This window comes from Odocoileus virginianus, chromosome 33 (genome assembly GCF_023699985.2).
Source record: "Odocoileus virginianus isolate 20LAN1187 ecotype Illinois chromosome 33, Ovbor_1.2, whole genome shotgun sequence".
Classification (NCBI taxonomy): domain Eukaryota; kingdom Metazoa; phylum Chordata; class Mammalia; order Artiodactyla; family Cervidae; genus Odocoileus; species Odocoileus virginianus.
Window position 1 is genome coordinate 10,152,997 of NC_069706.1, and position 27,169 is coordinate 10,180,165.

Genomic DNA, 27,169 nt, shown 5'->3' on the forward strand with positions numbered 1-27,169 from the left:
TCTTTTGCACATTTAGAGAACATTTCTGTTCTTCTGTGGCAAATTGTGATGAAAATTTCTAGGGAGTTTTTTCAAACACATTCTCAGTATTTGTTGATAAATGGGACTTTCAGTTTTCTTTTATTAGTACAATGACATTTGATGATTTCCCCAATTTGGATTCATCTTCGTGTCCTGAAATAAACCCTCATAACCATCTTGATTATATTAAAATTATTTAGTAATTTTCCTGCACATAAGTGAGTTACTGTTGGAGAATATTTCTACATGTAGGAGATGCAAATTTAAGTGTTTAAGGGTGAAATGTCATGAAGTCTACAACTTACTCTCAAATCATTCCAATAATAATAATAATGATAATAATTATATACACATGTACCAGTTCTGACCAAATAATCTGTTAAATCTAAGTATAGATAAGCCACCTTGATTATTTAAATTTTTGTAAATGAATACTATTATGACTAAGTTAAAAAAAAACACAGGGGTTAATTTTCTTGTTTTGTTAGGAATTTTTACATGTATGTTTTAAACTTAAGGTCCCAGTTTTGTTGTGGGAATTTTTATGGATGCCAAAACTAGGATAAATCTATCTACCTTGGTAAACTAATTGCAAAGCTTTCAGCAACTCAAAGGAATCAGCTCCTCAGGCTATCCCTAAATAAATGTGTGACAAACTTTTAAAATTCTTTGAAGAAAGTGGTTTGTTTGGAGTTTCTGTCCTCCCTAAATTTAATTTTGGTAATGTCAGTTTCCAGAAAATTATTCATGTCGTCTAGCATGTCAAGCATATAGGTATGAAGTTGTCTGTTGTCTTATTTATAATTTTTTTCCAATATTTCTTATCTTATTCATAATAAACTTTAAGTTTTTAGTTGACGTGACAGGGTTCCAAAAAGAAAAATGCTTTCCTTTCCCAAAAACCAGCTTTTACTTATATCCATCAACCATAATGTTTGCTCTCCAGTTGATTAATTTTAGATATTCATATTAAATTCCTTCTCCATTTCCAATGTTTAAGGAGAATTTTTCTCAGTTCCTAGATTGAATGCATGTTTTATGTAATTTCAATCTTGCTAAATAAAGAAAAAAGTTCAAGTTTTTACTGAAAAAAATTAGCACAGCTGCCATAAAGAAAAAAAGACACTAGAGATGAAGTTAAAGTGACAGATGGGAGAATGTATTTTCAACAGTGAGAAGACAAAGAGTTAAAATCCATTACAAACAAAAACACCACAAATTAAAGGGAAAAAAATAAACTGACAAAGGGCATGAGAGAAAACACACATCTCAGGAATTGCAATGCTCTGTGAATCTCAAAATATATTCCTGACATTACCTAGTCATGAAAAAAAGAGCCTTCTTAATGACTTCCAATCACACCACTACTTTTATTACAATGTAAAAAAAAAAAAAACAAAATCATGCTTTACCTGGCATTAAAAGCAGCTCTTTCCTCAACAGAAATCAGCAAACACTCTTCAGGGTGAAATGCTAAATACAGCTCTTTGTGTTCTTTTATAGGAGACAGGATCTTGATTGGATAATTGCAATAGCATGGATTCTATAACAACTATTTCATTCATCAGCTTGGTTTTCTCCCAGTTCATCTAATGATATAAGGAGTCGGGAGACTGAAAAACTTCTTAAAGGAGAGACAGGTGACAAACACTTGCTATTTGATGGTTAAGGGTAATGTGGCATAAATAAATGATTATTTGCTTTCCCCTTGGGATTTTAATGGTAGCTGTTTCATTTGGATTCACCTGATGGTGGTTTGGTCAAGATAAGAGCTGCCACCCAGTGAGTACCAGGGTTTTCCAACTGCCCCAAGCTTGAGAATTCCCAGGACCCTTGTTGAGAGCACGGCTCACCTGGTGCTTCATGGAGGCTGCGGCAGTGGGATCGGGAGCACAGACACCCCACGGCACCAGAGGCTTCTTAACATCAGCACACTGATATTAAGCCTGCTGGGGGGACTCTGCTTAAATTTATTTACTCTGTACTTCTTTATTCACAGCTTCATGGATGTACAAATGACATTCAAACGATGGCACAAATTTAAAGTGTAAAGTTCAGGGAGTTTTGAGATATCAGTGAAAGCATCAGACAAACAAGATCGCTAAACACATCCACTGCCCTCTAAAGTTTCCTGATGTCCTCTTGCAGCCCATGCCTCCCTCCCTAGACTCAAGCAGCCACCCAGTCTGATTTCTGTTACTGAAGATTATTTTGCACTTTATGTAAATAGTATCAAGTATGTATTCTTTTCTCTTTTGCATCTTTCACTTAGGATAATTATGTTGAGACTCATTCCTATTGTTTTGAGTACCTATAGTTGTTCCTTTTTATTTTGAGTAATATTGCACTGTATGGATATGTCACTGTTGGTTTAATCCATTCTCTTGTTTATGAACATTAGGTTGTTTCCAGTTTGGAGCCATTACAAACAATTTAGGACATTAAAGAGTATAAATGCAAGTTTACTGTTTCTTTATTGAAAAGGAAATTTGTTTTGACAAACGCTTGAAAATATATAGACTGGGAATATAGATGAAAAATTAAAAACCTTATATATTTTGGGAAAAGATGATCAGAAAACCAATCATCCTTATGCTTGGAAGTTGTTGGATTTGAATATCTTTTCTTACAGAACTTTTCAGAAGCGCAAGATATTTCCAAAGTATCATGGGGATGTTTCCCCATTCCAGCAGTGGAAAAACCAACACAAAAAGTTGATGATTATGTTTAAGACAATACCAAGAAATGGTCTGTATGCAATGTCAGCAGACAAGCTAGGTACTGTCTTTCAGCTCCTTGCCACTTTTGGGAGGAATACATTTTCATTTCCTGTAATATTTCACTGAGCCACCGAGATAGATATAGACATCCACCCATACATATTGATACATATATACACAGATAGACGGATGGATCTATCTATAAATGAATATGTGTGTATGCATATATATACATATATATGCAATTTTGTTTTTTAAACTATCTAGTCTTTATTGCTGTTTTTGTTCAGTCGCTCAGTCGTGTCCGACTCTTTGCAACCCCATGGACATGAGGCTTCCCTGTCCATTTTATTGCCACATAATTTAAAAAAAGCCTTAGTGAAACATTGGGAAAATCCAAAGAAATCCAACTAGAAACAAAGTTCATTACTTACCTCACTGAGAAACAATCACCTAAATGGTGATTTCCTATTACATTTACTTCCTCTGACATCAGTTCAGGGATGGTAACTGTTTCTTTGTCTTATTCTATCGTGTCTTTCACAAAGTATTAAACATTGTTTTCAGTATTTTCCACTGGAAGTGATTTGTCTTGAATTTATCCCCTCACTTGTATGACACAACAGTTTTAGATTTTGAATTTTTGCCCTCATTTTTTATTTTCAAGAGTTCTTGCATTTTTTTTCTGGATCCTTTATGACACTCTATACTTACTTCATTTATATGCTGCTTTCTACGTGTCTGAAATGTTAAAGATACAGGTTGAAAGATGTTTTTTCTGTGCGCTGCTCTCTGGACTGTTTGAGCATCCTCTAAAGACCTTTGAGTTTACCAACCATGACAGAAAGAAAAGTGAAAGTGTCAGTCACTCAGTTGTGTCTGACCTTTTGCGACCTCATGGACTGTAGCCCACTAGGCTCCTCTGTCCATGGAATTCTCCAGGCAAGAATACTGGAGTGGGTAGCCATTCCTTTCTCCAGGGGATCTTCCTGACCCAGATATCAGACTAGGGTCTCCTGCACTGCAGGCAGATTCTTTACCTTCTGAGCCAACAACCATAACAGAAACCTTCCCCAAAGGTCTTAGTTTCTGGACTCTCCCTTCATATTCAGTGAGGTACGCAGGGCTGTTGGGTAGGGTTGGTGCACTGGTGGGATCTGCAGGGTGATTAGGTGAGTTGGTGGCATAAGAAGTCATCATTTCATTGTGAAACCCCACACACACATATTGAGGGAGCAAAGACGTTTTGTCAATTATATTAAAAGACAAGATTTCACTCTTGGGAATTCCTTGACCATCCATCCTGTGGTTAGGACTCCGTGCTTCCATTGCCCAGAAACTGGGGTTGATCCCTGGTTGGGGAACTAAGATCCCACAATCTGCATGGTGTGAGGAAAAAAAAAAAAAAAAGATTCCACTGACCATTAGGACTGAAGGAGCAGGGAAGAATCTCAAAAGGTGGAATAGATGTAGGGGGTCTGCTCTGAGGCAGTAATCATGATTTTCAAAGCAGTCAGTCAGCCTTGCAGCATGACTTGCTCTAAGACGTTTGGGTCTATAGATTCACGTCCACAGTGGGAAACTGCAGCGGCCTTCCTAGGTGCCCAGGCCTGGAGAGCTACAAAGGGTAGAAAATTCGGGTACTTTCAATGACAAAGTGTCTCTTCTTGACTCAGATTTAGTCCGGCTCCTCTGAGTCCTCATCCCAATTAGGACTCAACTTCTTCACTTCCGTGCTGGTCTTTGCATCTTCCAATCTGAGCTGGAAACTTGCCAAGTTGGTTTAATGAGAAACCCCCACCCCTGATGGCTGATCAGATTCCTGTTTCCCCCCACTCCAGCTCTCAGGTGATGTCACCTTGACCTGCCTTCTGCAAAAATCCTGTTAGGTTGATTTAGCCAGGTTCACCATGTCCCCCCTCCACACACCCCTAATGTTTCCTTCGTAATTTTCTACCCAGTGGCTGATCCCCAAACTTCACCTGCGCCATAAATTCCCACTTGAACATGTTGTAGGCAGAACTCAGCCCAGGGGGCTTCCCTGGTGGTTCAGTGGCAAACTTTCTGCACTCCCAATACAGGGGCATGGGTTCAATCCCTGGTCAGGGAACTAGATTCCGCATGCCACAACTAAGACTGGGTACAGTTAAGTAAATAAATATTAAAAAAAGAAGAAGAAGAAGAAGAATTGAGCCCAGTTCTATGCTGAGGTCTCTTTTCCCATTGCAATATTTCCTGAGTAAAATCTAATTTTATTACTTTAACTACTGGCTGGCTCTAGTTTTCTTAGACATCAAGAAGCAGCTCAGAACTTCCCTGAGGAAAGTGTGGTGAGCCAGTGAGGTGTCTGCAATGATGTTCTAGGGGTCTCACAGGTAGCATTTATGACAAGGTAGAAAACATGACCAAGGATGGTGAGAAAAGAACAGGCCATCGCAGGTCCTAAGGGCCGTGAGCTCAGCCCCTGTGGTCTTGAAGGGGTCACCTCTGTGCTTGTTAAAATCTGCAGGAGTTGACAGTGAAGACCCAGATGAGCAGCACCAGTGATGGTAAGAAGAGAATGAGAAGGTTGGGAGCTGCAGAAACAAGCAGGACAAAACTAGTTTCGAGATGAATTTGAGAGAGAGAGGACTTCTGAAGAAGAACGATTTCGTACAGGCAAGAGAGAAAAAACACATTCCAAACTCAGAAAACAGAACTTTTTAGAGTTCAGAGTTTATTTCTACTTTAATTATACTCAAGGAACTTTCAGAAGGTTAAAAGACCCAGTGATATCTGGGTTTAGTATATATCATAGCGAGGTGCTGATAGTTGCTGCCTCTGTTTCAAAACCCTCAGGATGACCGTGGGCAATTCGATGCCTCACTAATTCTTCTGGTCCAAGAGAGGTGTAGTCTGAGTTTCGGCATAATCCATACAAGAAGATCCCTCCAGAAATGAGGATTAAAACGATGCCAGAAGCAATTATTGTCACTGAGAGGGAGAAAGGTAAATGATTACCGAAGAAGGCTACCACAGCAATTTTGAGGAGCATAATTATTAATCCGATACGGAACCAACAGATAGGCTTGCAGAATTCTTGCTTGAGTCTTTGAAATGAGGTCCACTGACCATGAGCTTGAGTAGCTGGGATCATGAGAAGTCTTATCTGTAGGATGAGAGGTGGGAAAAATTGTTGTTTGTTGTTTAGTCACGAAGTCATGTCCGACTCTTTTGCAACCCCATGGATGATAGCCTGTCAGTCTCCTCTGTCCATGGGATTTTTCAGGCAAGAATGCTGGAATGGGTTGCCATTTCCTTCTCCAGGGGATCTTCCTGACCCAGGAATTGAACCTGTGCCTCCTGAATTGGCAGGCAGATTCTTTACCACTGAGCCAAGTGGGAAGCCCAAGTTAAAAATTAAGGTTAAAAAAATCAAAGGGTTGATCAGGAACCTATCTCCCCACTTGGCATGACAGTACTTTTGGATCAAATTTTTAATTATATTCACTGAGTTACCAAGTGTCCTGATGGTATAAAACAAAGGACTTCTTTCTGGATGACCTGGGAATTGACTTCCAAAGAAGATTGACAGAAAATTCAGGAGGATGAGTACATATTCTTAACTTCCTTTCACTATTTCTTTCAGTAACCTCTATGAAATCATCTGTCACAAACTTCTAGATTATATCCAGAGAACACTACAGAACTGGGGCCATGACCCATAGACCTGAGGTTTGCTAGAGGACATGATTGTGTCTTATTAAACTATCAGCCAATTCTCAAATGATTAAGCAAATAATTATATGCCTATGTACCACATAAAAACATTAACAAGCTTTTGCACCACAGTGGAGAGTAGGGACTGTGTATTGTGCCTTTCTAAAACTTGTCTAAGTGTTTGTAAATTATGATTAAAAGTTTTAAAAAGACACGATTTGCTCGCATTGTTAAGAATTTTTCCATTATATTTTTAGTTTTGTCAAGAGGATTTTTCTGGGTGCTGAGGTTAGGGTAACACTGCTTTTGTAAGATGACTACAAAGCTGTTAGAATTGTCTTTTCAGGCCAGCATAGTTGATATGTGACCTCCTTTTTCAGTTCTTCTAAAAAGGTTGGTTAATTCTGATATTTCTACTCTCCTTGATTCAATTTTGGTAACTTGTGGTTTTGGTGGCTTACTTAAGAAAACCTTACGTTTTAGGGTATTATGTCAAGTGAAATAAGGCAGACAAATACAAATACTGCATGACCTTATTTATATGTGGAGTCTGAAAAAATAAAACAACAAACAAAATGAAAACACACTCGTGGATGCAGAGAACAAATGGGTCGTTGCCAGAAGGGCGGGTGCTGAGATGTGAGTGGGTGAAACAGGTGACATGGATTAAAGGTACAAACCTCCACTTATAAGTCACAGGGATGAAATATACAGCAAAAGAAATATGGTCAATAACATTTTAACTTTGTATTGGGACAGATAGTTACTAGACTTGCTGTGCTGATCATTTCATAATATAAATGCAAGTATCAACAGTACACCTGAAACTAACATAATATTGTACATCAATTATATTTCAATTATAAAAACTCTCTAAATAAGGCCAGACACAGAATTAATATAGTAGCATTCATTTAAATAAATGGTGAGAAAGAAAAAGAAAAGCGTATTTTTTTTTTGCCTAAAATGCCAAGTATATTGCCGTGAAGTTTTACATGAACTTTTTTATAACTTCTTTTATCAGACTATATTTCTTGCCTCATTCATACAATTTTCACTTTTTTTTTTTGGCTTGCCACATTTAGCTACTTGTCACCTTCTTCAGCAACTAACTTTGAGTGTTACCAGGCATGGCTTCAGTTTTCCAATTTATTTTGTTCCCTTATTAAACTACTCCTCCTTCATTTCTATTGGTTTTATTACTGTTTCTTCCAGAGCCTTATGTTGAAGGCATGTTTTAGTTTGTCTGGCTAAATAAATAAATGCTTTCAAGTTTTTCTTGGAAAAAGTGAAACAGGTGCTTCAAAGGGGAAAAAAAAAATTTCCTTGACTGTCAAGAAGCATTACAGACAAGTTGTAAATGATTAGTTGGGAGAAATAAACTTAATATGCATAGATAATAAAGACATACAGAGGGCTTCGCAGATGACACAGTGGTAAAGAACCCACTTGCAAATGAAGGAGATACAAGAGACTCAGGTTTGATCCCTGGGTAAGGAAGATCTCCTGGAATGGGAAATGGCAAACCAGAATACTGGCAACTCCAGTATTCTTACCTGGAAAATTCCATGAATGGAGGAGCCTGGCAGGCTACAGTCCATGGGGTCTCAAAGAGTCAGAAACTATTGACACATATACACAGAACATCGACAAGTAAGGGAAAACAGACAAAAGGCAAAACAAGAAACACATCTGGGGAACTGCAATGATCAGTGAATCTTTTTTAGACATACCTGAGTTCACCTAGTAACAAGAGAAAAAAATCTTTGATGACTTTCAAACACACCACAACATATATTTTTTAAAAATAGAGTTCTCTTTACCTGATTAAATGAATCTCCTTAATAACTAAACAGGCAAACAACAAACAGGCAAACACATTTCAAGATGAAACCTTGAGCACAGCTACCTCACTGCATTTCTTTTATAGGAGACAGGATCTTGATTGGATAATTGCAATAACATGGATTCTATGGAGAGCCTTTATCACCTGTCAGATTTCATCCCAATTAATCCAGCGATAGAAAATGGTGAGAGGCTGAGAACCTTGTGGGACACTCACGTATCATATACTGATTAAGGATCATGCATTTATGTAAAACACTAGGAAATCATAGGTTTGTTTATCCCTGGGATGTTGATAGTCATGGTTTCATTTGGCTTCACTTGATGATTTGGTCAAGATGAGGGAAGTCTCTCTCCTTAGCTAGTTGATACCAGTGGTTTCCAACTGCCCTGAGTTTAAGAAGCCTGGGACCCTTGTTTTTAAAGATCTTTTTCACATGGATCGTTTTTAAAGTCTTTACTGAATTTGTTACAATATTGCTTCTATTACCTTTTGGATTTTTTGGCCATGGTGGATGTAGGATCTCAGCTTCCTGACCAGAATTGAACCTGCACCAATTCATGAATTTTTGAAGTGCAGTTCAATGAGTTTTGACATACGTATATATATAGGGATGAAAGCATCAGCACAAATAAGGTCGTAAACACATCCATTGCCTCCCAAAGTTTCTTTGTATCTCTTGGTAATCCACATCTCCCCTCCCATCCCCAGGCAGCAACCTGAAGTATAATTAAGAAAAGAGAACTTTTCTTTTTTCATTAGAATAGAAATTTTATGAGTGAAACTTGAAAAATATAAATGGTTAAAAAAAAGAAGGAAATGAAAAATTCTATTTGTGTAAAACAACAATAGAAAATACACTATTCTCATGTGTTTGAGATGTGGGGTTTGGGATATTATTTTCTTGCAATGTTTAGTCTTTTTTTTTTTTTTTTTTACCACTGGGCTCAACGTATGGGGATCTTAGCTCCCTGACCAGGGATCAAACTGGTGCGCCCCGCAGTGGAAGCTCAGAGTGCTAACCACTGAACCACCAGAGAAGTCTCTAGAACATGTCAGTATCTGGTGGTACTCAGGGAGAAACTGGAAGTGATTTAGAGGCATCTATATGAAGTTTGTAGCTTCCCTGGTGGTTCAGACAGTAAAGCATCTGCCTGCCATGTGGGAGACGTGGGTTCAATTCCTGGGTCGGGAAGATCTCCTGGAGAAGGAAATGGCAACCCACTCCAGTATTCTTGCCTGGGAAATCCCATGGATGGAGGAACCTTGGTAGGCTACAGTCCATGGAGTCGCAAAGAGTCGGACATGACTGAGCGTCTTTACTTTCTTTCACTTTCTATTTGAAGTTTGTGGGGAAAATGCAAAACATTTTCTGTAATCTGGAATTATATTAAAGTACACCCTATTAGGAAAAACTAAAGATTGAATTTTTATAAAACTCAATAGTAGGTTTTTATATTTATAAATGAGAAGTTTGAACTTGCTTCTGTGAACATTAGCTCTTCTTATCAAAGCTGTTCGAGATATAATTCATGTAACATACAATTTACCCTTTGCAAGTGTACAGTTCAGAAGATTTTAGTATTTTTTTCACAAGACTACAACCATCACCATGAATTCCAGGACATTTTCATCATCCCCAAAGAAACCTTGTAACCATTAGTGGTTACTTCCCATACCCTCCTTCCCTCTGAACCTGGCAACCACTAATCTACTTTTTGTCTCTATGGCTTTACCTATTCTGGACATTTTATATAAATGAAATCTTACAATAGATGGTCATTATGTCTGGCTCCTTTTACTTAATACAGTTAAGTCCCCTACATACAAATTCCATTTCAAGAGCAACTCCAATGAAGTTAGTTAGGTACCCAACTAACGCAATCAGCTATATAGTACTGTTTGACCATTTCCAATTTACCTTGATTCATGGACCTAACATTCCAGATTCCTATGCAAGATTGTTCTTTACAACATCAGACTTTACTTCCATCACCAGTCACATCCACAACTGGGTGTTGTTTTCGCTTTGGCTCCATCTCTTCATTCTCTCTGAAGTTACCTTTCCATTCTTCTCCAGTGGCATATTGGGCACCTACCAACCTGGGGAGTTCACCGTTCAGTGTCCTATCTTATTGCCTTTTCACACTGTTAACGGGGCTCTCAAAGCAAGAATACTGGTTTGCCACGCCCTTCTCCAGTGGACCACGTTTTGTCAGAACTCTCCACCATGACCCTTCCTTCTTGGGTGGCCCTACGTGGCATGGCTCATAGTTTCATTGAGTTAGATAAGGCTGTGGTCCATGTGATCAGTTTGGTTAGTTTTCTGTGATTGTGGTTTTCATTCTGACTGCCCTCTGATAGATAAGGGGCTTATGGAAGCTTCCTGATAGGAGAGACTGACTGTTGGGGAAAATGGGTCTTATTCCGATGGGTGGGGCTGTGTTACCTCCCTGTTGTTTGACCTGAGGCCAAACTATGTTACGGTAATGACTGTAATGGCCATCTCCTTCAAAAGGACTTGTCCACGCACAGCATTACTTTGCTGACAAAGGTCTCTTGGTCAAAGCTATGGTTTTTCCAGTGGTCACGCATGGATGTGAGAGCTGGACCATGAAGAAAGTTGAGCACTGAAGAATTGATGCTTTTGAACTATGCTGTTGCAGAAGACTCTAGAGAGTCTCCTTGGACTGCAAGGAGATCCAACCAGTCCATCCTAAAGGAAATCAGTCCTGAATATTCATTGGAAGGACTGATGCTGAAGCTGGAGCTCTGATACTTAGTCCACCTGGTGCGAAGACCTGACTCGTTGGAAAAGACCCTGATGCTGGGAAAGATTGAAGGTAGGAGACGGGGATGACAGAGCTTAAGATGGTTGGATGGCATCACTGACTTGATGGACATGATGGACTTGATGGACTCCTGAGCCAGCTCCAGGAGTTGGTGATGGGCAGGGAACCCTGGTGCGCTGCAGTCCATGGGGTTGCAGAGTCAGACACAACTGAGTGACTGACCTCAACTGATACAGTGCTGTACTGTAATAGGTCTATAAAACTTTTCACACAAATAGTGCATTAAAAACAAACACAAAAATCAAGGAAAATATTTTTAAACTTATGGTACAGGACCTAGGACAGTACAGCAGCTGGCATCGAGTGAACAGGCAAGAAGAGTGACTGATGGAGGAGGGAGAAGATAGTAACACTGAAGGATCACCAGCAATAGGAGGTGGAGGGCGAGCTGCAATTTCTCTCACCTCTGATGTTGTTGGCACAGGTTCTGGTTCCTTGCTAGATTCAATTCTATCCACCCTCTTGCTTCCAGACACCCTGGGCTTGAAATAAAGATACCATACTACTGTACTCTATACAGTACTATACAGTACATAAAAGCACTACTTACAGAAGATGCACACGTGACAATATACGCCAGACATGTGAGCCACCTTACGTGACTGCACATGCAAACACACATTCCCACCTTGAAAGTTCGGACTTGGAGGTTAAGTCATAGTATTTTCAGTGTCCGTCCATGTTGTGGAATTTATCAGTAAGTCATTCCTTTTTGTAGTTGAATAATATTCCATTGAATGGATAGATTACATTTTGTTTATCCATTCATCAACTGATGGACATTGGTTTGCTTTACTTCTGTTATGAATAATGCTGCTATAAACATTCAAGGACAAATCTTTCTGTGGACCTATGTTCCTAATGTCCTTGGGTGTATACAAAGGAATGGATGTGGGTAACTCTTGTTTTAAGCTGTTTGAAGAAATGGCCAGACTGTTTTCCAAAGCAGCTGTACCATTTCATATTCCCATTTGCAATGCATTCCAATTTCTTCACATTCCTCTTGTCCTTTAGGGTCAAGTGGTATATCTCGTGGTTTTGATTAGCATTTTCCTGATGACTAATGATGATCATCTTTTCAAGTGCTTGTTGGTCATTTGTGTATCTCTTTTGGGCAAATGTCCATTCTGACCCTTTGCTCATTTAAAAAATTGGATTGTCTTTAATTTTTAATTATAGGTTTATAGTCTTAAATACACCTTCCTATGGAATCTACTTTCTATGGTAAACAAATTAATTATGCTAAACCCCTACATTAAACACAGTGTACTCACTTTAAACAGTCTAAAATGACAGTGGAGTGAAAAACTTTGTTTCAAAAGCTTTCATGATTTAAAAACCTGGAGAACCACCTAAAGCTCTTACTCCTTTAGTTGTTCTATTCATCAATGACATGATCTTTGAAAGCATGCCTCACTTTGTCTTTTCTGTACTAGTAACTACATCACTTACTACTAGAGACATATACTCCAGTTCAAATCCAGCGGAAGTACCTACAAAGTCAATTTACTGCCTCAGGTATGTTTGACAATGACCTGAAGTTTTTTTTCTTTTTCTTTTTTTTTTTTGAGGAAGAGCTATTTTAAATATTCTTCCAAAAACATTATTTTACCCCACATTTTACTGAGTTATTAGAAATAACATTAGCATTAGAAAAGCTAGGAAGATAAATGCGGTTAAACTAACATACGAAAAAGAAAAATTATAATTAAGAATGTTACAAATTTAAATTAATACAAGATTATAATTTGAAAACTGTGCATCTCAAAACAAACTCCATTCACTGAATTACTTTCAAAACAGCATTTTGTGACTCTTACACGCTGATTTTTTCAAGAACAAATCTCATTTAAAAATATTTTTATTTAAAAAAATAGGCCTGGGGTTCAGTGGTAGATTTTTACTCCCAAGCTTTGATCACATTTCTTTGATTTGGGAAGAAAATGCCACTTTGATGGCATGAAATTCAAATTTTTAAAGTTTATTTTTTTAAAAACAAAAATCCCAGTACAGAATTTTGTCATTAAATGCACAATATTAATTACTGGTAAGCTAATAATGGTATTTTGTTTCTTCCCTCATTCTCCCAAGGAAAACTTGAAATTTCAGCAGAATAATCTTCAAATATACATTACTAGCAAACTGAGAGCTTCTGTTTACATACGTTTTGTATTTTGCTATTTCTAACTTTATTCTAAAACTCAATTTTACCCCCAAACCATAATTACCACATTAACTCTGTAATGCACAGTTGTTTGCAACTCAGCAAAGCAGTAGTAAACCATCAGGTTCTATTCATCCAGTGCTTAGAAAAAACAGAATTGATCACACCCATTTAAAAACAAATCTCATGCTATTTCCCAATGTATAGTTTCAATCTAAGTTCTGACAATGAAATATATGGATATATATCTATATATCTCATCTTGATCTTCAAAGGAGGCAAAGGGCGTTCACAGCTTAGCTTTGCCAGGCTGAAGCTGAAGATTTTGTAACTTCATAGCCAGACCCATATTGCCGTTGATTTTCAATTTGCCTTGAAAGAAGGCCGTCTGAGGATTCATTTTACCAGTCATCAAAGCCAGTAAGTCCGAGTCAGCCATTGTGATTGTGCAGTCAGCCTTCTTATCTGAGTTAGGCAGCACAGATCCTTCGCTGTTCTTCACGTCCACCACCCAGGTGGCTTCTTTACCCCCAGGGCCATCCTTCACCTTGAAGGCAAAAATACCACCAATTTTCTTCACAAACTGCTCTCCTTCATCTTCAAGCTTCTTCTCAATCTCCTTAAAGACAAGATTTGCCTTAAATCCATTAACAGCAGAGCTGGTTGGAGCAGCCTCAATTTGATGAGTTCTTAAAGAACTGGCAGCTTCAGGAAAGCCCATCTTGTACAGCGTGACAACGGCAGCTCCTCCGAGGCCTAAATTATGCTGCAGAGCCTGACCTGAAGTTTTAGTCTTTCCTCCTGAGCTTCCTCCCCTTTAGGTAAGTAAATCTATGTAGGGTGAGGAGTAATCTGGAGGAATAAGGAAAGGCTATGGGAAATAAGTATTTTCTTGCCTCCAGCGTGCGGGATTGGATCCAGGGCTTCTCTAAATGATGGCGGTTAACTTCCCTCAACAAATGTATGCTAATTCAGTGATCTGGAACCTTGGGCCATGGAATCAATTATTTTATTTCTGATTCAAGGGTGTTTTCCAAGACCCAACTCAGCATGGGGGCCATGAAACTGGAGTTGGTCACCAGTTCCATGGCTGATTCACATGCAAGTCCACCAGTGGCCTGCAGACAAGCTCTGGATACGTCTGCACAAATTACTGTAATGGAGCTGTCAAGTGAACAAATGACTGAAAGCAGATGAAGAAAAGAATTATCTCACAGGCATTCAAATAAAACACCAACAAGATATGGAATGCCAACAGTGTATCGTGAAACAAATGTGACACTTTAATAATAATAAAAAACACAACCACGAAGAAGCACTGTATTTTCCCTCTATTATATTAGTAAATACACAGAACAACAACAAAATAAATGGACTTACTTTCAACTACTGGTTCTTATACACCCACGAATATGGATCAGAATTACTTGTGGATGTATTAAAAAATATACTGAAGTCTAGGTAGGCCTCAGTCTGAGGTTGCAGCAGGAGTCAGAGTCAGAACCCAGGCATTTTTTTACAAGCTCTTTGGATAGCTGAATTTCCTGCTGGTTAAGTCTCTGATTTTAGGTTGCCTTGCGTACTTTGGGTTTTTTGGGTCGCTGTGTCAGGGTTCGGGGGGCTTTTTTCGCAGATTTACTAGCAGCAGCGAAGAGCTTGGCCTCTGGCTTCTCGGGAGTCTGTCTTGGGTCTTTACTGCCCAGTGAAGAGTTTCTTTCTTTCGCCGCCTCTTCTTTGACTCTGGCCCCCTCTGGGCCTTTCCCTGGGGTCTTGGCCTTCGCAGCTCCTGGGGTCTCCAGGGCTGGGGAGGCCTTTCTCTTCTTCCCACGGGCTGTGTTGGGACCAGGGCTCTTTCTTGGAGACTTCTTTCCTGCGGCAGCTTTTTGTATCTAAGAAAAAGAAACAGGTGGTGAATATGGGCCAGACTACTGACAACATAACCCAAAGAGCTTCTGTTCTTAAAATTTAGAGAGCCCCTAAAAGGCACACTGCAGCACAGAGAGTAAGGAATGGCCTTTTCCTTGTGACTTGCAAACATTTTGAAAGGCAGCTGCATTTCATTATTAACAACTGTAGAAAGGACCCTAGCATTTTCTTGGTCCAATCAGAGGAAAAACATCTTCTCCTATGGCTGGGGCTAAGGGTCCGGGAAGCACGCGCTGGGAGCATGGCAGGGAGACCTGTGACCTCATCCTGACTCTTCTTCACCCCCAGGAGTAAATTCCCCATATGTGGGTTAGGGCCTTGGGTTACCCTGCTGAAAACCAGGTTGGTTGGCTGGTTACCCAGTGAAAATCAACTGTGGTGCATGTTAGAAAAAAGCGGGGACTGTACTCCAGGCTGGGACGCCTGGATTTTCCAAGCACCCTAGATGATCCAAGGATAACATTCCAGCAATGGATTGTGTCCCACAGAGAGAGACAATATAGACAAAACCACCAACAGGACTTTGTTTCTGACAATATAAAACAACAGATGGAAATTTTGAAAAACATTAAAAATATGATGAAACTTTTCTATCTTTCCCCAAATTTCCTAGGTGGTTCAAAAGGCACACACACTTCAACACTCTTTTCCAACCATGCCACACAGCTTGTGGGATCTTAGTTCCCCAACCAGGGATCGAACCCAGGACCACGGCAGTGAAAGCGCCGAGTCCAACCACTGGACCTCCAGGGAACTGCCAACACCTGAATACTCTTGAATCGTATCACCCCAGCAGCGATGCTTTCCCCTCTTTAATCTCCAGCATGTCACATTAAAACAAATACAGCTTACTTCTTCTAGAAACAATTATGCTGCTTACAGTAAACATACTGATCACCAACATTAATTTCAAGTATATTAAAAAAATCTCAATAGCACTTTGGGGATACTTTAAAAAGGAATATTTTCACTAACAGAGGATAATTGTAATTTTGTTGAAGATTTTAAGGATTACTGTTATAAAAATACAGAACATGTAAAGTGTAGTGATAGCTGTGGGACGACCCTGATGGGCTGTGCCCAGAGACGCTGTGAGTCTCCCAGACACATCACGAGGGCCACCCTCCAATCTCTTAAAAAGGACCCACTGCTCCCCTGAGTCTCTCCCTAGTAGCTGGATGGAGTGAAAACATTAACAAAGCACCCCAAAATAAAAAACTTCAGTTCCTTATAACCACCTCCTCTGAATCCCATGAAGTCAGACTTCAGTTAAGAGCCACGCAGGGCCGAGTGTTTGAAAAGGTGTCAGAGGCGGGACCCAGCACCCAGGTTTCCTCTCAGGTAAGTTTCCTGAGATGAATGATGTGGTGACTGAGGACTCACCTTCAGAAACTCAATCTGCTCTTCAAAACCACAGGCAACATGGTTGAATTATTAGCATTACTAATATGGCTGTGTCTCCCTTGATTCCAAGGTACATGAAGAAAGCCTTGGCTGACTACACATCACTCCAGTATTTAAGGAGGGAGGCAGAGTCAGTCAAAGGTTCTTGGGGCTCACCCTGGTATTTTTCATCCCTTAGTTCACAAATTTTTACAAGAGCTGCCTCCCAGGTGTAGCACTTCCTGCCCCTCAGCAGTGCCTGCTGGCACACGTGGGCCCCAGAACCATCCACAATGGGCACCAATATTAATGAAAATACCTTGGTGCTTCCTGCAGCTGGAGTTTCCTTCAATGGCACCAGCAATGGGATTTCATCTTCAGAATCGCCCTGTGCTTTAGGCAGGGCGCTCACCCCACCAGTCTCCTTCTGGGGTGTAGGGTCCTGGGCTGAAGCACCCCCGGTTTTGGGAGCCGCCGCGTCTGTCGTCGGGGCAGGTTTGGCCTTTCTAGCCTGCTTCAGAAGCTTCTTCTCTTTCTTCTCCTGCTGTCTTTTAAGAGCTCTTGACTTCTTCTTTCGGCTTTTCTTTGATACCTCCAAAAACAACCAAGCATAATTTTAAGGGCAGAATCTTCTTAGCACGTGCAGTCAGGTCTTTCATCGGCTCCTGAAAGGGCCTAGACTTGCACAAGATCCAAGCAAACGAGCCCCACTGCCACAACTTGAAACCCAATGTCACTTTGTCTCATATCCACAGCCAAAGATGCATTTTATGTGGTAAATTCTATCCAGAATCTGAGTATGTAAAGTGTGTAGTCACCGGCTGCGTGGAAGTCAACTTTGTCTATAGGTTGAGTTACGAATAATCCAGAACTGTACAGTATGTGTTGTGAAACAGCTGGTCTTCCACACATGGAGGGTTCCATATCTACAGACTCAATCACGTGTGAATCAAAAATGTTCTGGGCGGGGATCCCCAAAGCTCCAAACAGCAAAACTTAAATTTGCTGCACTCTGGCAACTGTTTACATAGCATTCACACTACATTCAGTATTATAACCTAAAGATGACTTAAAGTATATGGGAGGATGTGTGTAGTTTAACTTATATATGGGACATTGTTTTTCAGGCACAAAAACAAAACCAAAAAAAAAAAAAAAAAAACCCCCCACTCATTGGACACGTGGATGAACATGGCTGGAGAAAGACTGATTCAACCAGGAGACTGGTCCAGCCAGTAACAAAAGGTTCCCTTTGCTCTCTTACAGTAGTACCAGCAGTACTTAAAACCCACGAGCCAGAACCAAGAGGCCCGCCAGCCTCAGGCAGTCTCACATTCTGCCCACGAATAACCAAATACTCAACAGCCTAGATTTTGGGTTTCCTCTTCCTCTCAACCTCTCTTGTAGGCTCTTCTGAACCTCTGTTCTCTCTTCTTGAGCTGTGCCTACAGACATGATGAAGCCTGTCCAGGATATGAACTTCTACTAACCTTTTTCAACAGGTCTCGTGCGCGGAGTCCCTGGGCTTCGCCCTGACAGCTGACAAAGGACGAGAAGACAGGCAGGGACACTGACCGCTCAGTCTTCACGAACAAGAGCTTCACGCTCTCCCACTTCTGAAACAGAGAAGAGCAACGTCACCCGTGCAGGTTTTGCTTCCTTGATATGAAGGACGGACTGCGAGACCGTACCTCTGGCAGTTTCTGCGAGAGCCTTTCTGCAACAGCAACGACATTTTCAACGATGTGCTCAGTCGGCATCCCCGTGTGACCAATGCGGATAGTGCTGAAAAAGCATCCGACACAGAGATATGAAAACATAGCTTGTTTCTCAGAATAAAGCATAGGCTGGTAAATGAGAAACAGAAGTACACAACCCAAACATTTTTTTTAGGGTCAAAACATTAAGATCTTTAGGTCCTCCATTTAAGAGATGATCACCTTTCCTGCCCTAGAAGAAATACCCTCCTCCTGAAATATCCGGAGGTGATGAGCCGCTGCTCTCTGGTGACCCAGATGGGGGAATCCGGGAGGGAGGGGTCCGTGTATGGGTGCGGCTGAGTCACCTCACGGTACAGCAGAGACTACCGCGGCTTTGTGAAGTCACCATACCCCCGCCAGCAAAACAGGAAGTGAGCGAGAGGCTGGCAGGGCCAGTGCGAGGGCCGCCGGGAACCCCACCTGCATTCTGGAGAACACGGGCCCCCAGGCCAGCCCCTCAAGCTTTGAGGGTGATAACCCCCAAGAGTGGCTGTTCTGGAAAGGACCCACTCCCAGGAGGACCGCCTGCTATCTTTAGAGCCCCACTGCCCTGACGCAGCATCCGTTGCTCGTGGAATAGCATCTTCTGGCTGAGAGCAAAACTATCTCCTCAGCTGAAGCACAGGGCACCCACGGGCCAGTGGAGAGCCTGCAAGTGCCCACAGCTCAGCCACCAGGTCCCCAGGTCCTGCCAGCTCCCACTCTCCCTACCAGGGGAGCTGACAGGCAGGCTGGCTGTTGGTGGGGTATCTGCAGAATGAGAGTGACATGGGCTGGTGATCCCACCTCTCTCAAACCAAAGAAGGGGTCGCCCATTCTGTGTGCCCACTGGCACCGACCTGAAGCGTAGCCTGAACCAGGCCTCTGACCCTCAAGCTAACTGCTTCCCATGAACCACTACTTTCAGGTCAGCCTATAATCTATAGAGTGGGGGGTCCAGGCCTGACCATCGACTCTACTGAGCTGCTTAACTCACCCAAGTAGGAGGGTTCCCACCTGCAGGCAGAAGATGACACCAGAGTCCACCAGTCTCCCCAGCCATGCCCTGCTCTAACTCACCCGGAGACACTGCTGAGGGCTGGCCTCCCTGGTGAGCAGAGCCAAGACACCGTTTTGTTATGGAGGTGACCACTGAGTTGACATGGGCTTCCGGGGAATCTCCGGGTGGAAAGGCTCTATAGCCCTGCCCTACTGGCAGACGCCTAGCCCCACACCAGATGTCCCAGCCATCAGATTACATACTTTATGAAATGATGCTGAATTATGTTCCTCCACCAACTCAAACATAACTTCAGGCAGTCAAACCCAACCTGCTTCTCAGTCCATTAAAAAAAAGGCAAAAGGCTGAGCCGCTACCTGTCCACCTGAAGGCTGGGATGCAGCCACTGCCCTGAAAGGCCTTCAGTGGGGGCCTTCGGGGGGGGGGGGGTCCCCACCCAGCTCAGCACTCCAGGAAGGAGAAGCTCCACGAGGCCACGCCAAGATATAAGACAGGCTGGTGAAACGGGGGATGCGCAACGCACTTCTCAAGAAGTTAAAGCAAGACTGAGGTGGGCCTGGACTTTAAAGGATAAATGATGCTGGTCAACACAGAAGCCCAGAGCTACTAACGTTCCCTAAGCATTGGTCTTATTCTCCTGTTTTCCTGAACACCTGGAGGTGCCCTGTCCAATATGGTAAAAGTCAGCAGACACACCTTTTAAAATTCAGCTAAAATCAAGGGGTTGCAAGTTTGGTTCCTCAGCTGCAGCAGCCACATCACGAGCTCAGCAGCCACGTGGGGCTTTTCTCCTAAGAGACTGCACAGCCACAAACCATCTCCAGCACTGTGGAAAGTTCTAGGGGGCAGTACCGTTCTAGGAACTGAATGCTTCTAAGGAATGAATTTTAGTTTTAACTGAAGAGTCTGATTTGATTCACACCATCTTATAAATGTTTATACAGCCACCGTTGTTGTCATTCAGTCACTGAGTCATGTTCGACTCTTTGCAACCCCAATAAAACCATTTCTAAATATAAAATTAAACAGAGGCACACCTTCATGCCTTTTACCTACCTGCAAGAGCCGCTCTTAGAGATGTTTAAGACCGTTCCCCCAATGCAGTCGTTGATCTCTCTAGATAAAGTCTTGGACTGAAGGTTTACAGATACTGGAACCCTAGAACAACACAATGGCTCTTTACCACAGCGCACACACAGCCGTGAAGGTCACGTTACTCAAGTCCAGGCACAGCTGAGAAACTTACTTCTTTCTGTTGTAGAAATGCCTCCCCAGATGTGAGGGCAACAGCCGCCTGATTCTGGCATCTGTAATGAAGAAGTCAAAACTACCCAAGAGGCGGAGCTTGGCTTCATAGGCTTTATATTCCTTTTTTAAAGTTCGGAGGGGGATAATCTAGAAAATTTAAGAAAATGTAAAAACATGAATATACAAAATAGAAACAGACTCAGTGACACAGCAAACAAACTTAAGGTTACTGGGGGGGGTGGGGGAGGCGGTGGACAAATTAGGAGTTTGAGATCAACAGATACAAAACAATATTGTAAACCAACTATACTTTGATTAAAAAGAAAAAGGAGAAAGAAAGCGGGGGGGGGGGGGAAAGTATAACAACACAAAAAAACTAAGAACCTGGACAAGAAGAAGAAATACAGGGACAATTTGTGTTTAGATTTTAAAAAGCCCTGGAGTCACAGCTGAGTGGACACAAATGTGCCTGAAACAGCACAGGCACTAGGATGAATGCTGGGGACACAAAGGAATGAGCGGGACCCTCAGCTAAAGACACCGCACCACCAACTACAAAGAGGGCGGGAAGCGCCGAGCCAGAGGCAAACCCAGGACACCCCGAAGGAGAAAGGAGCAATTTGTGTAAAACAGAGCAACTTGTGTAAAATCTTCAAGATAGAAACATCACTGATGCACATGTAGAGCCCTTAGGCCAACAAACCTCAACAGCTCATTCGTTACAAGGTAGAGTGAGTATGCCCTACCCAAAGCCAATGAGAGTTAAAAAGGGAAAATTAACTTAAAAATTAAATTCCCAAGAGAGGAACATGTACTAGGTAATGCATTATTTGTCGTTTTAACTGAAATCTTTTTTTTGGGGGGTGGGGGTGCAGGCAGCAGGGAGAGCCAACAGGCATGAAGGATCTCAGTTCTCTGACCAGGGTTTGAACCCAGGCCCCCTGCAGTGGAAGCACAGGATCTTAACCACCAGGGAAGACCCTCCTGTCACTTCAACTGAATCCACTCTTTAGTTGTCTTGAAATATTAACCTGCTCCCTACCTGAGAAATGGTTTTGATCCCATGCTTGTTTAGAAGCTTCTTATAAAAACGCTCTGTCTGTTCAGAGCTTAAATTGGGTTCATCTTTGGTAAATAAACAAACATCTGCTAAATCTGATCGAATACCATGAGGCAAAGACCTGCAAAATACATAAGACAGACCAAGGAATAAGGCATTATAACTGATCATATATATGTTTATATTCCACAGAATACACAATAAATCCAGTAATTTCAATAAACTTTATTCATGTTTTTTTTTTAACAAATAAGCTACTGAGCACAGCACACACATACACAGTTTTCAATGGTACAGAAAAGTTAAGATTCAAGTACTAAGTCACCACAAATATCCACAGACCGAAATACCATTAACATTTGGGATACGATTAAGAGTTAAAATATATCAAGGACACTCAAAATAGTATAAACGTAACTATTATTTGGCCACAACACACATGGCATTTTAGTTCCTTCCAGGATTCAAACCTGTGCCTCCTGCATTGGAAGGTGGAATCCTAACCACTGGTCCACTAGGGAAGTCTGATCATTATTTTATATGTTTGCTATATGTACTATGAAGTGCTAGAGTAATCCAGTTTCATCATGGCATTTCTGGTTCAGAATGCCACTTTGCAGAAACCTCTGGGCTCCATAATCATAACTCTTAAGAGCTAAAACAGAAAACCCAGCAAACCTACAGGGACCAGCAAACAAGCATTATGCTGAGTCTCAAAAAGGGAAAAAAAGGCTTAGCTCGGGTGCTAGGTCTGTGTCCTGAGGAAACATTTCGTTAGTTTAAGAGAGCAAGCCACAGCAGCAGGACTTGGACAATGAGATGGCAAGTGGCAGAAATCACCAAGAGGTGAGCAGCTGGGAAAGTAACCTGGAGAATGTGAGGGCAAAAGTGTGGATAAAGAAAGACACAGCCAGATATGTAAAGCAGTAACTAAAACAACACGGCTAGCGCTGTTCACTGGGATGAGTTAAGAGAGTCTGAGGGTTAAAAGCGTCTTCCCAATTTGTAAACATTCTTTAAAAAAAAAAATTGTTTTTAGATGTCTTCATTGACTTTGTTACAGTGTTTCTGCTTTTTGTTTTTGGCCAAGAGGCATGGGGGATCCCAGCTCCCCAATCAGGGATGGAACTTGCACCCCCGTGCATTAGAAAGTGAAGCCCTAACCACTGGACATCTGGGGGTAACATCTCCAATTGCAGTTATTTATAACCCCTATCCTCCACCCTTATGGGGGAAAGAAAAGCTATCCCACACCTTGCTTTCTATAACAGAGTCAGCTTTGAAAATGAAGGATTTCAGAGAGGCAGATTACCAGACAGAATATAGGACACCCAGTTAAACCTGAAACATTTTTTTAAGTATAATTATGTCCCCATGCTGCATGGGACCTACTTATACTAACAAAAAAATTCCCCTGTATTTTTATTTGCTAAGTCTGGCATCTTTGACCTAAGAGTTCTAGCAATAAGAATGTGTAATCTTCATGGGTTTCTTTTCTGTAAGGAATTCACGGTCAAATTTTTAATAGTCTCTGTATACAGGAATGAGTTTAGCACCTCAGTAATTTTAGCTTGGAACTAGTTTGACATGGAAAGATAAAAGATTCTATAAAAATACAAAAGCGGCTTCATTTATTCTAACCTTTGTCCTCTCAAAAACCAGGTTTTCAGATCCAACAGAACTGAGTTTGGCTTTGATCAAACCATCCACCAACCATTCAGAAAACTGATGGAATTTTTAGAAAATTTAAGCATGTCTAAATCCGATGGTTTTCAAATCAGGTATTTTGACTTTGCAAAGTTTCCACCAAAACCTAAGTTGACAGTTGTTAAAGTTCCACAAAACAGCCAACCAGTTAAGACCAGCAGAAGTAGAAGACAAGAACTTACAATCTGACTCTCAGTTCTTTACTTGGAATTTTCCATAATACCACCATTAAAAAGAAATTTTCATTCTCATTCAGAAGTAATCCTTTCGCGTTTTTCCTGGATCTGGAATGTGCCAACAGAGCCTCCACTGCCTTCTTAACCTGCAAAGTAGAGATACACAAGTCAGTCAAATTTCAATTGAATTTAGCAAAATTCAGAATCTAGCCCCTCCCCAGAATTTGCCACTGCTTCAATTTCTATTTTCGCAGGTAATCTCCACAACCATACTCATCAAGGATGTGCAATTTATAATCAGGGGAATGCAGCCACCTGAAGTCCAGCAGTTAAGACTCTGAGTTTCCACTGCATGAGACACAGGTCCCCGCAAGGCCTAAACAGAACATCAAGCGGCAGCATGAGTCCCCTGCACTCAACAATGAGGTCAGCAAACCCCATAAAAGCGCAGCACATCTGCAGCTCACGTTTTCTGAGTGCTCATTACGTGCCAAGCCCGCCCGACCCCCTTGCTCTGTTTGCATCACCTTCTCTGATCCTGGAGAGCGGAGCCCACTTTTAAATGCGAGGAAGTTACCGAGGGCCAAGCGACTTGGCCAAACTGCAGGGGCTATGTGTACACGCACAGCTTATTCACCTTGCTGTATAGCGGAAACCAATATAACATTGTAAAGCACCTACACGCCAATTAAAATTAACAAAAAATTAAGCTAATTTGCAGCTTTATTTCTAACAAAGCCTAATTTTCAGAATGTTAAAGGGAAAACTAGTCCATCCTAAAGGAAATGAGTCCTGAATATTCATTGGAAGGACTGATACTGAAGCTGCAACTCCAATACTTTGGCCACCTGATGGCAAGAACTGACTCACTGGAAAAGACCCTGATGCTGGAGAAGACTGAAGGCAGGAGGAGAAGGGGACGACAGGGGATGAGATAGTTGGAGGGCATTGCTGACTCAATGGACATAAGTTTGAGTAAACTCTGGGAGTTGGCAATGGACATGTAGGCCTGGTGTGCTGCATGGGGTCGCAAAGAGTTGGACACGACTGAGCCACTGAACTGAAAAGGAAAACTTGGTAGGACCTTAGAAAAGCATTCTTTTAGAATACCAGAAAGAGTCAAATCAGTCGTGTGGTTTTCAAGGTATAATTTGGGCCTGTTTTAGAGACATTCCCTTTTCTCTTGCCCCACTGTATTGCTGTTATAAGGTGATTCCTTTTGTGTTCTGATACCTACTCATCTTGCAAAAAAAACTTAAAATATTTAAGCAATGTTAAACTCGGAGAAGGGGACAGCAGAGGATGAGATGGTTGGATAGCATCACTGACTCTATGAACATAAACTCCAGGAGACAGTGAAGGACAGGGGAGCCTGGCATGCTCTGGTTGGACATGACTTAGCGATGGAGCAACAAAAACTCTGTAAGGCAGTTCAAAACGGAGTCACAGTGGCCAGCATGAACTTCTGTATCCGTTGTTTTAAAACATCTGCTAGCAATTTCCCTGGTGGTCCAGTAGCTAAGACTCTGTGCTTCCAATGCAGGGGCCTGGGTTCCAACCCTGGTCAGGGAGCGAGATTCCACATGCAGCAACCAAGAGTTTCCACATGAGGCCACTAAGACCCAAATCTGTCAAATAAATGTTTTTTAAAAACCTGCTGTAACAGACGAATGGATAAGGAAGCTGTGGTACATATACACCATGGAATATTACTCAGCCATTAAAAAGAATTCATTTGAATCAGTTCTAATGAGATGGATCAAACTGGAGCCCATTATACAGAGTGAAGTAAGCCAGAAAGATAAAGACCATTACAGTATACTAACACATATATATGGAATTTAGAAAGATGGTAACGATAACCCTATATGCAAAACAGAAAGAGACACAGATGTATAGAACAGACTTTTGGACTCTGTGGGAGAAGGCGAGGGTGGGATGTTTTGAGAGAACAGCATCGAAACATGTATATTATCTAGGGTGAAACAGATCACCAGCCCACGTTGGATGTATGAGACAAGTGCTCAGACCTGGTGCACTGGGAAGACCCAGAGGGATGGGGTGGAGAGGGAGGTGGGAGGGGGGATCGGGATGGGGAATACACGTAAAACCATGGCAAAAAAAAAAAAAAGATTGTTAGGGGGAAATCCTTGATACTTACCTGTATTAATGTTAACACCTTGGCTAAAGGAATAGTGTAAAAAAAAAAAAAAACCTGCTGTAAGACTGCAAGTGTCTCAGAGTGGTAAACTGAGAGTGTTACTTTAGATGAGAAATTTGATGGGCAACGTGTGTGGAACAGAAGGAGCAACTGATAGAGCCATGACCCACTCCCCTGTAATAACTGTGTGTGCCAAGTCTCTTCAGTGGTGTCTGACTCTCTGGAACCCCATGGACCCACCAGGCTCCTCTGTCCATGGGATTCTCCAGGAAAAAACACTGGAGTGGGTTGCTGTTTCCTTCTCCAGGGGATCTTCCCCACCCAGGGATCAAACCCTGCGTCTCTTATGTCTCCGGCACTGGCAGGTGGGTTCTTTACCACCACTCCTCAAAAAGAGACCCCGGAGCCGAGAGACGTGAAGTCTCCTCGCTGGAAGGCCCGTCTCCACGCTGCTGAGAGCTGTCTCAGACGGATACTGCCGGAGGCCTTGTTTCAGCAGGAGCCTGTTTCCCTCCGGGCTTGTTAAGAGACCAGCTGCCGGATACTTCTTGTGCTGCGACGCCTCCTCCCAGGACTTCTCTTCGGAGGCTACTCTGTGTTCTGCGCTAGTTATTTGCAATCAACTGAGAGATTTATGAATTAGAAGAAACAAAAGCAAAAAAGGGCAAACGGCACGGAAGCAGAGCCAGATGGGCCTCACCCCAGGGCCCCAAAGTATACCTGAAATCCAACCCAAGGTAAGGGACTCGCCTGGCGGTCCGGCGGTTAAGACTCTGAGCTCACACTGCAGATGGCACGGGTTTCATCCCTAGTCGGGGAACTAGAACCCCGAGAGCCGCGCGGAGCGGCCATTAAAAAAAAAAAAAATCAACTCAACAGAGCCAGGCCGCAGGGCTGGAGGAGGCGGGCGTCTAGCCGGCAGTTTAAGGCAGCAGGAGAGCGGAGGACACCGCGAACGAGCGACTCTAAGCCCAGAAGGCCTCCACACCGGCGCGGAACCCGCTCTCGGAATCCGCGACTCACAAGGCCTCGGCTGCCCCGCTTCCAAACTCCCCGCCCAGGGGCCACTCACCTGCTCTTCGTCCAGCTGCTCCGGGCCGGCCGGGGTCTCTGGAGTCGAAGCTGAAGTCTCGGTTGAAGTTGACGGCGGGGTAGAAGCCGAAGCCTCCATGTCGCCCTCACCGCGTGGAGACTCGCGTGCAGACCCTGGAGCGCGCTCTCTTTGCGCACGCGCGGATCCAGCCCGTAGCCGGAAGCTGGGAGGCGGGAACCGGATGGCGCGTCACTTCCGGGAGCGCGGGGTCGAGCGCTTCGGCGTCGGGGCGTTAGGGATTGGCGGGCTCTAGCAAACTGAGGTAGGTTCTGCGTCTGCGATCTGTCTCTAAGACGAGGGGCATGGATTCCTCTCAAGTTTGTTCAGCTCCCGGTGTCTGTGAGGAGCGGGGA

The 27,169-nt window shown here is 42.3% G+C and overlaps 1 protein-coding gene and 1 pseudogene across 1 annotated transcript; both read right to left on the reverse strand.

Annotated features, from left to right (window-relative positions):
- Positions 1-12,741: 12,741 nt before the first annotated feature.
- On the reverse strand, positions 12,742-14,098 carry LOC110131285 (sterol carrier protein 2 pseudogene; annotated as a pseudogene).
- Positions 14,099-14,564: 466 nt separating this feature from the next.
- Positions 14,565-26,965, reverse strand: RSL1D1 (ribosomal L1 domain containing 1). Its single transcript, XM_020883802.2, has 9 exons — positions 26,796-26,965; positions 23,569-23,708; positions 21,662-21,800; positions 20,618-20,766; positions 20,428-20,529; positions 18,303-18,396; positions 18,102-18,227; positions 16,931-17,203; positions 14,565-15,191 (listed from the first exon to the last, which is right to left on the reverse strand). The coding sequence occupies exons 1-9, from the start codon at positions 26,892-26,894 to the stop codon at positions 14,868-14,870; spliced, it is 1,446 nt and encodes a 481-aa protein (XP_020739461.2). The 5' UTR covers positions 26,895-26,965; the 3' UTR covers positions 14,565-14,867.
- Between the last annotated feature and the right edge of the window lie 204 nt (positions 26,966-27,169).

What these genes read in the sequence shown, in the direction of transcription:
- RSL1D1 (XM_020883802.2), bottom strand. Translation starts at nt 26,894, where the DNA reads ATGGAGGCTTCGGCTTCTACCCCGCCGTCAACTTCAACCGAGACTTCA. An exon ending in AGCAGCTGGACGAAGAGCAG is followed by an intron (nt 23,709 to 26,795) that starts GTGAGTGGCCCC and finishes TCTACTTTGCAG; the next exon opens with GTTAAGAAGGCAGTGGAGGC. An exon ending in TCTCGCAGAAACTGCCAGAG is followed by an intron (nt 18,228 to 18,302) that starts GTACGGTCTCGC and finishes TCTCTGTTTCAG; the next exon opens with AAGTGGGAGAGCGTGAAGCT.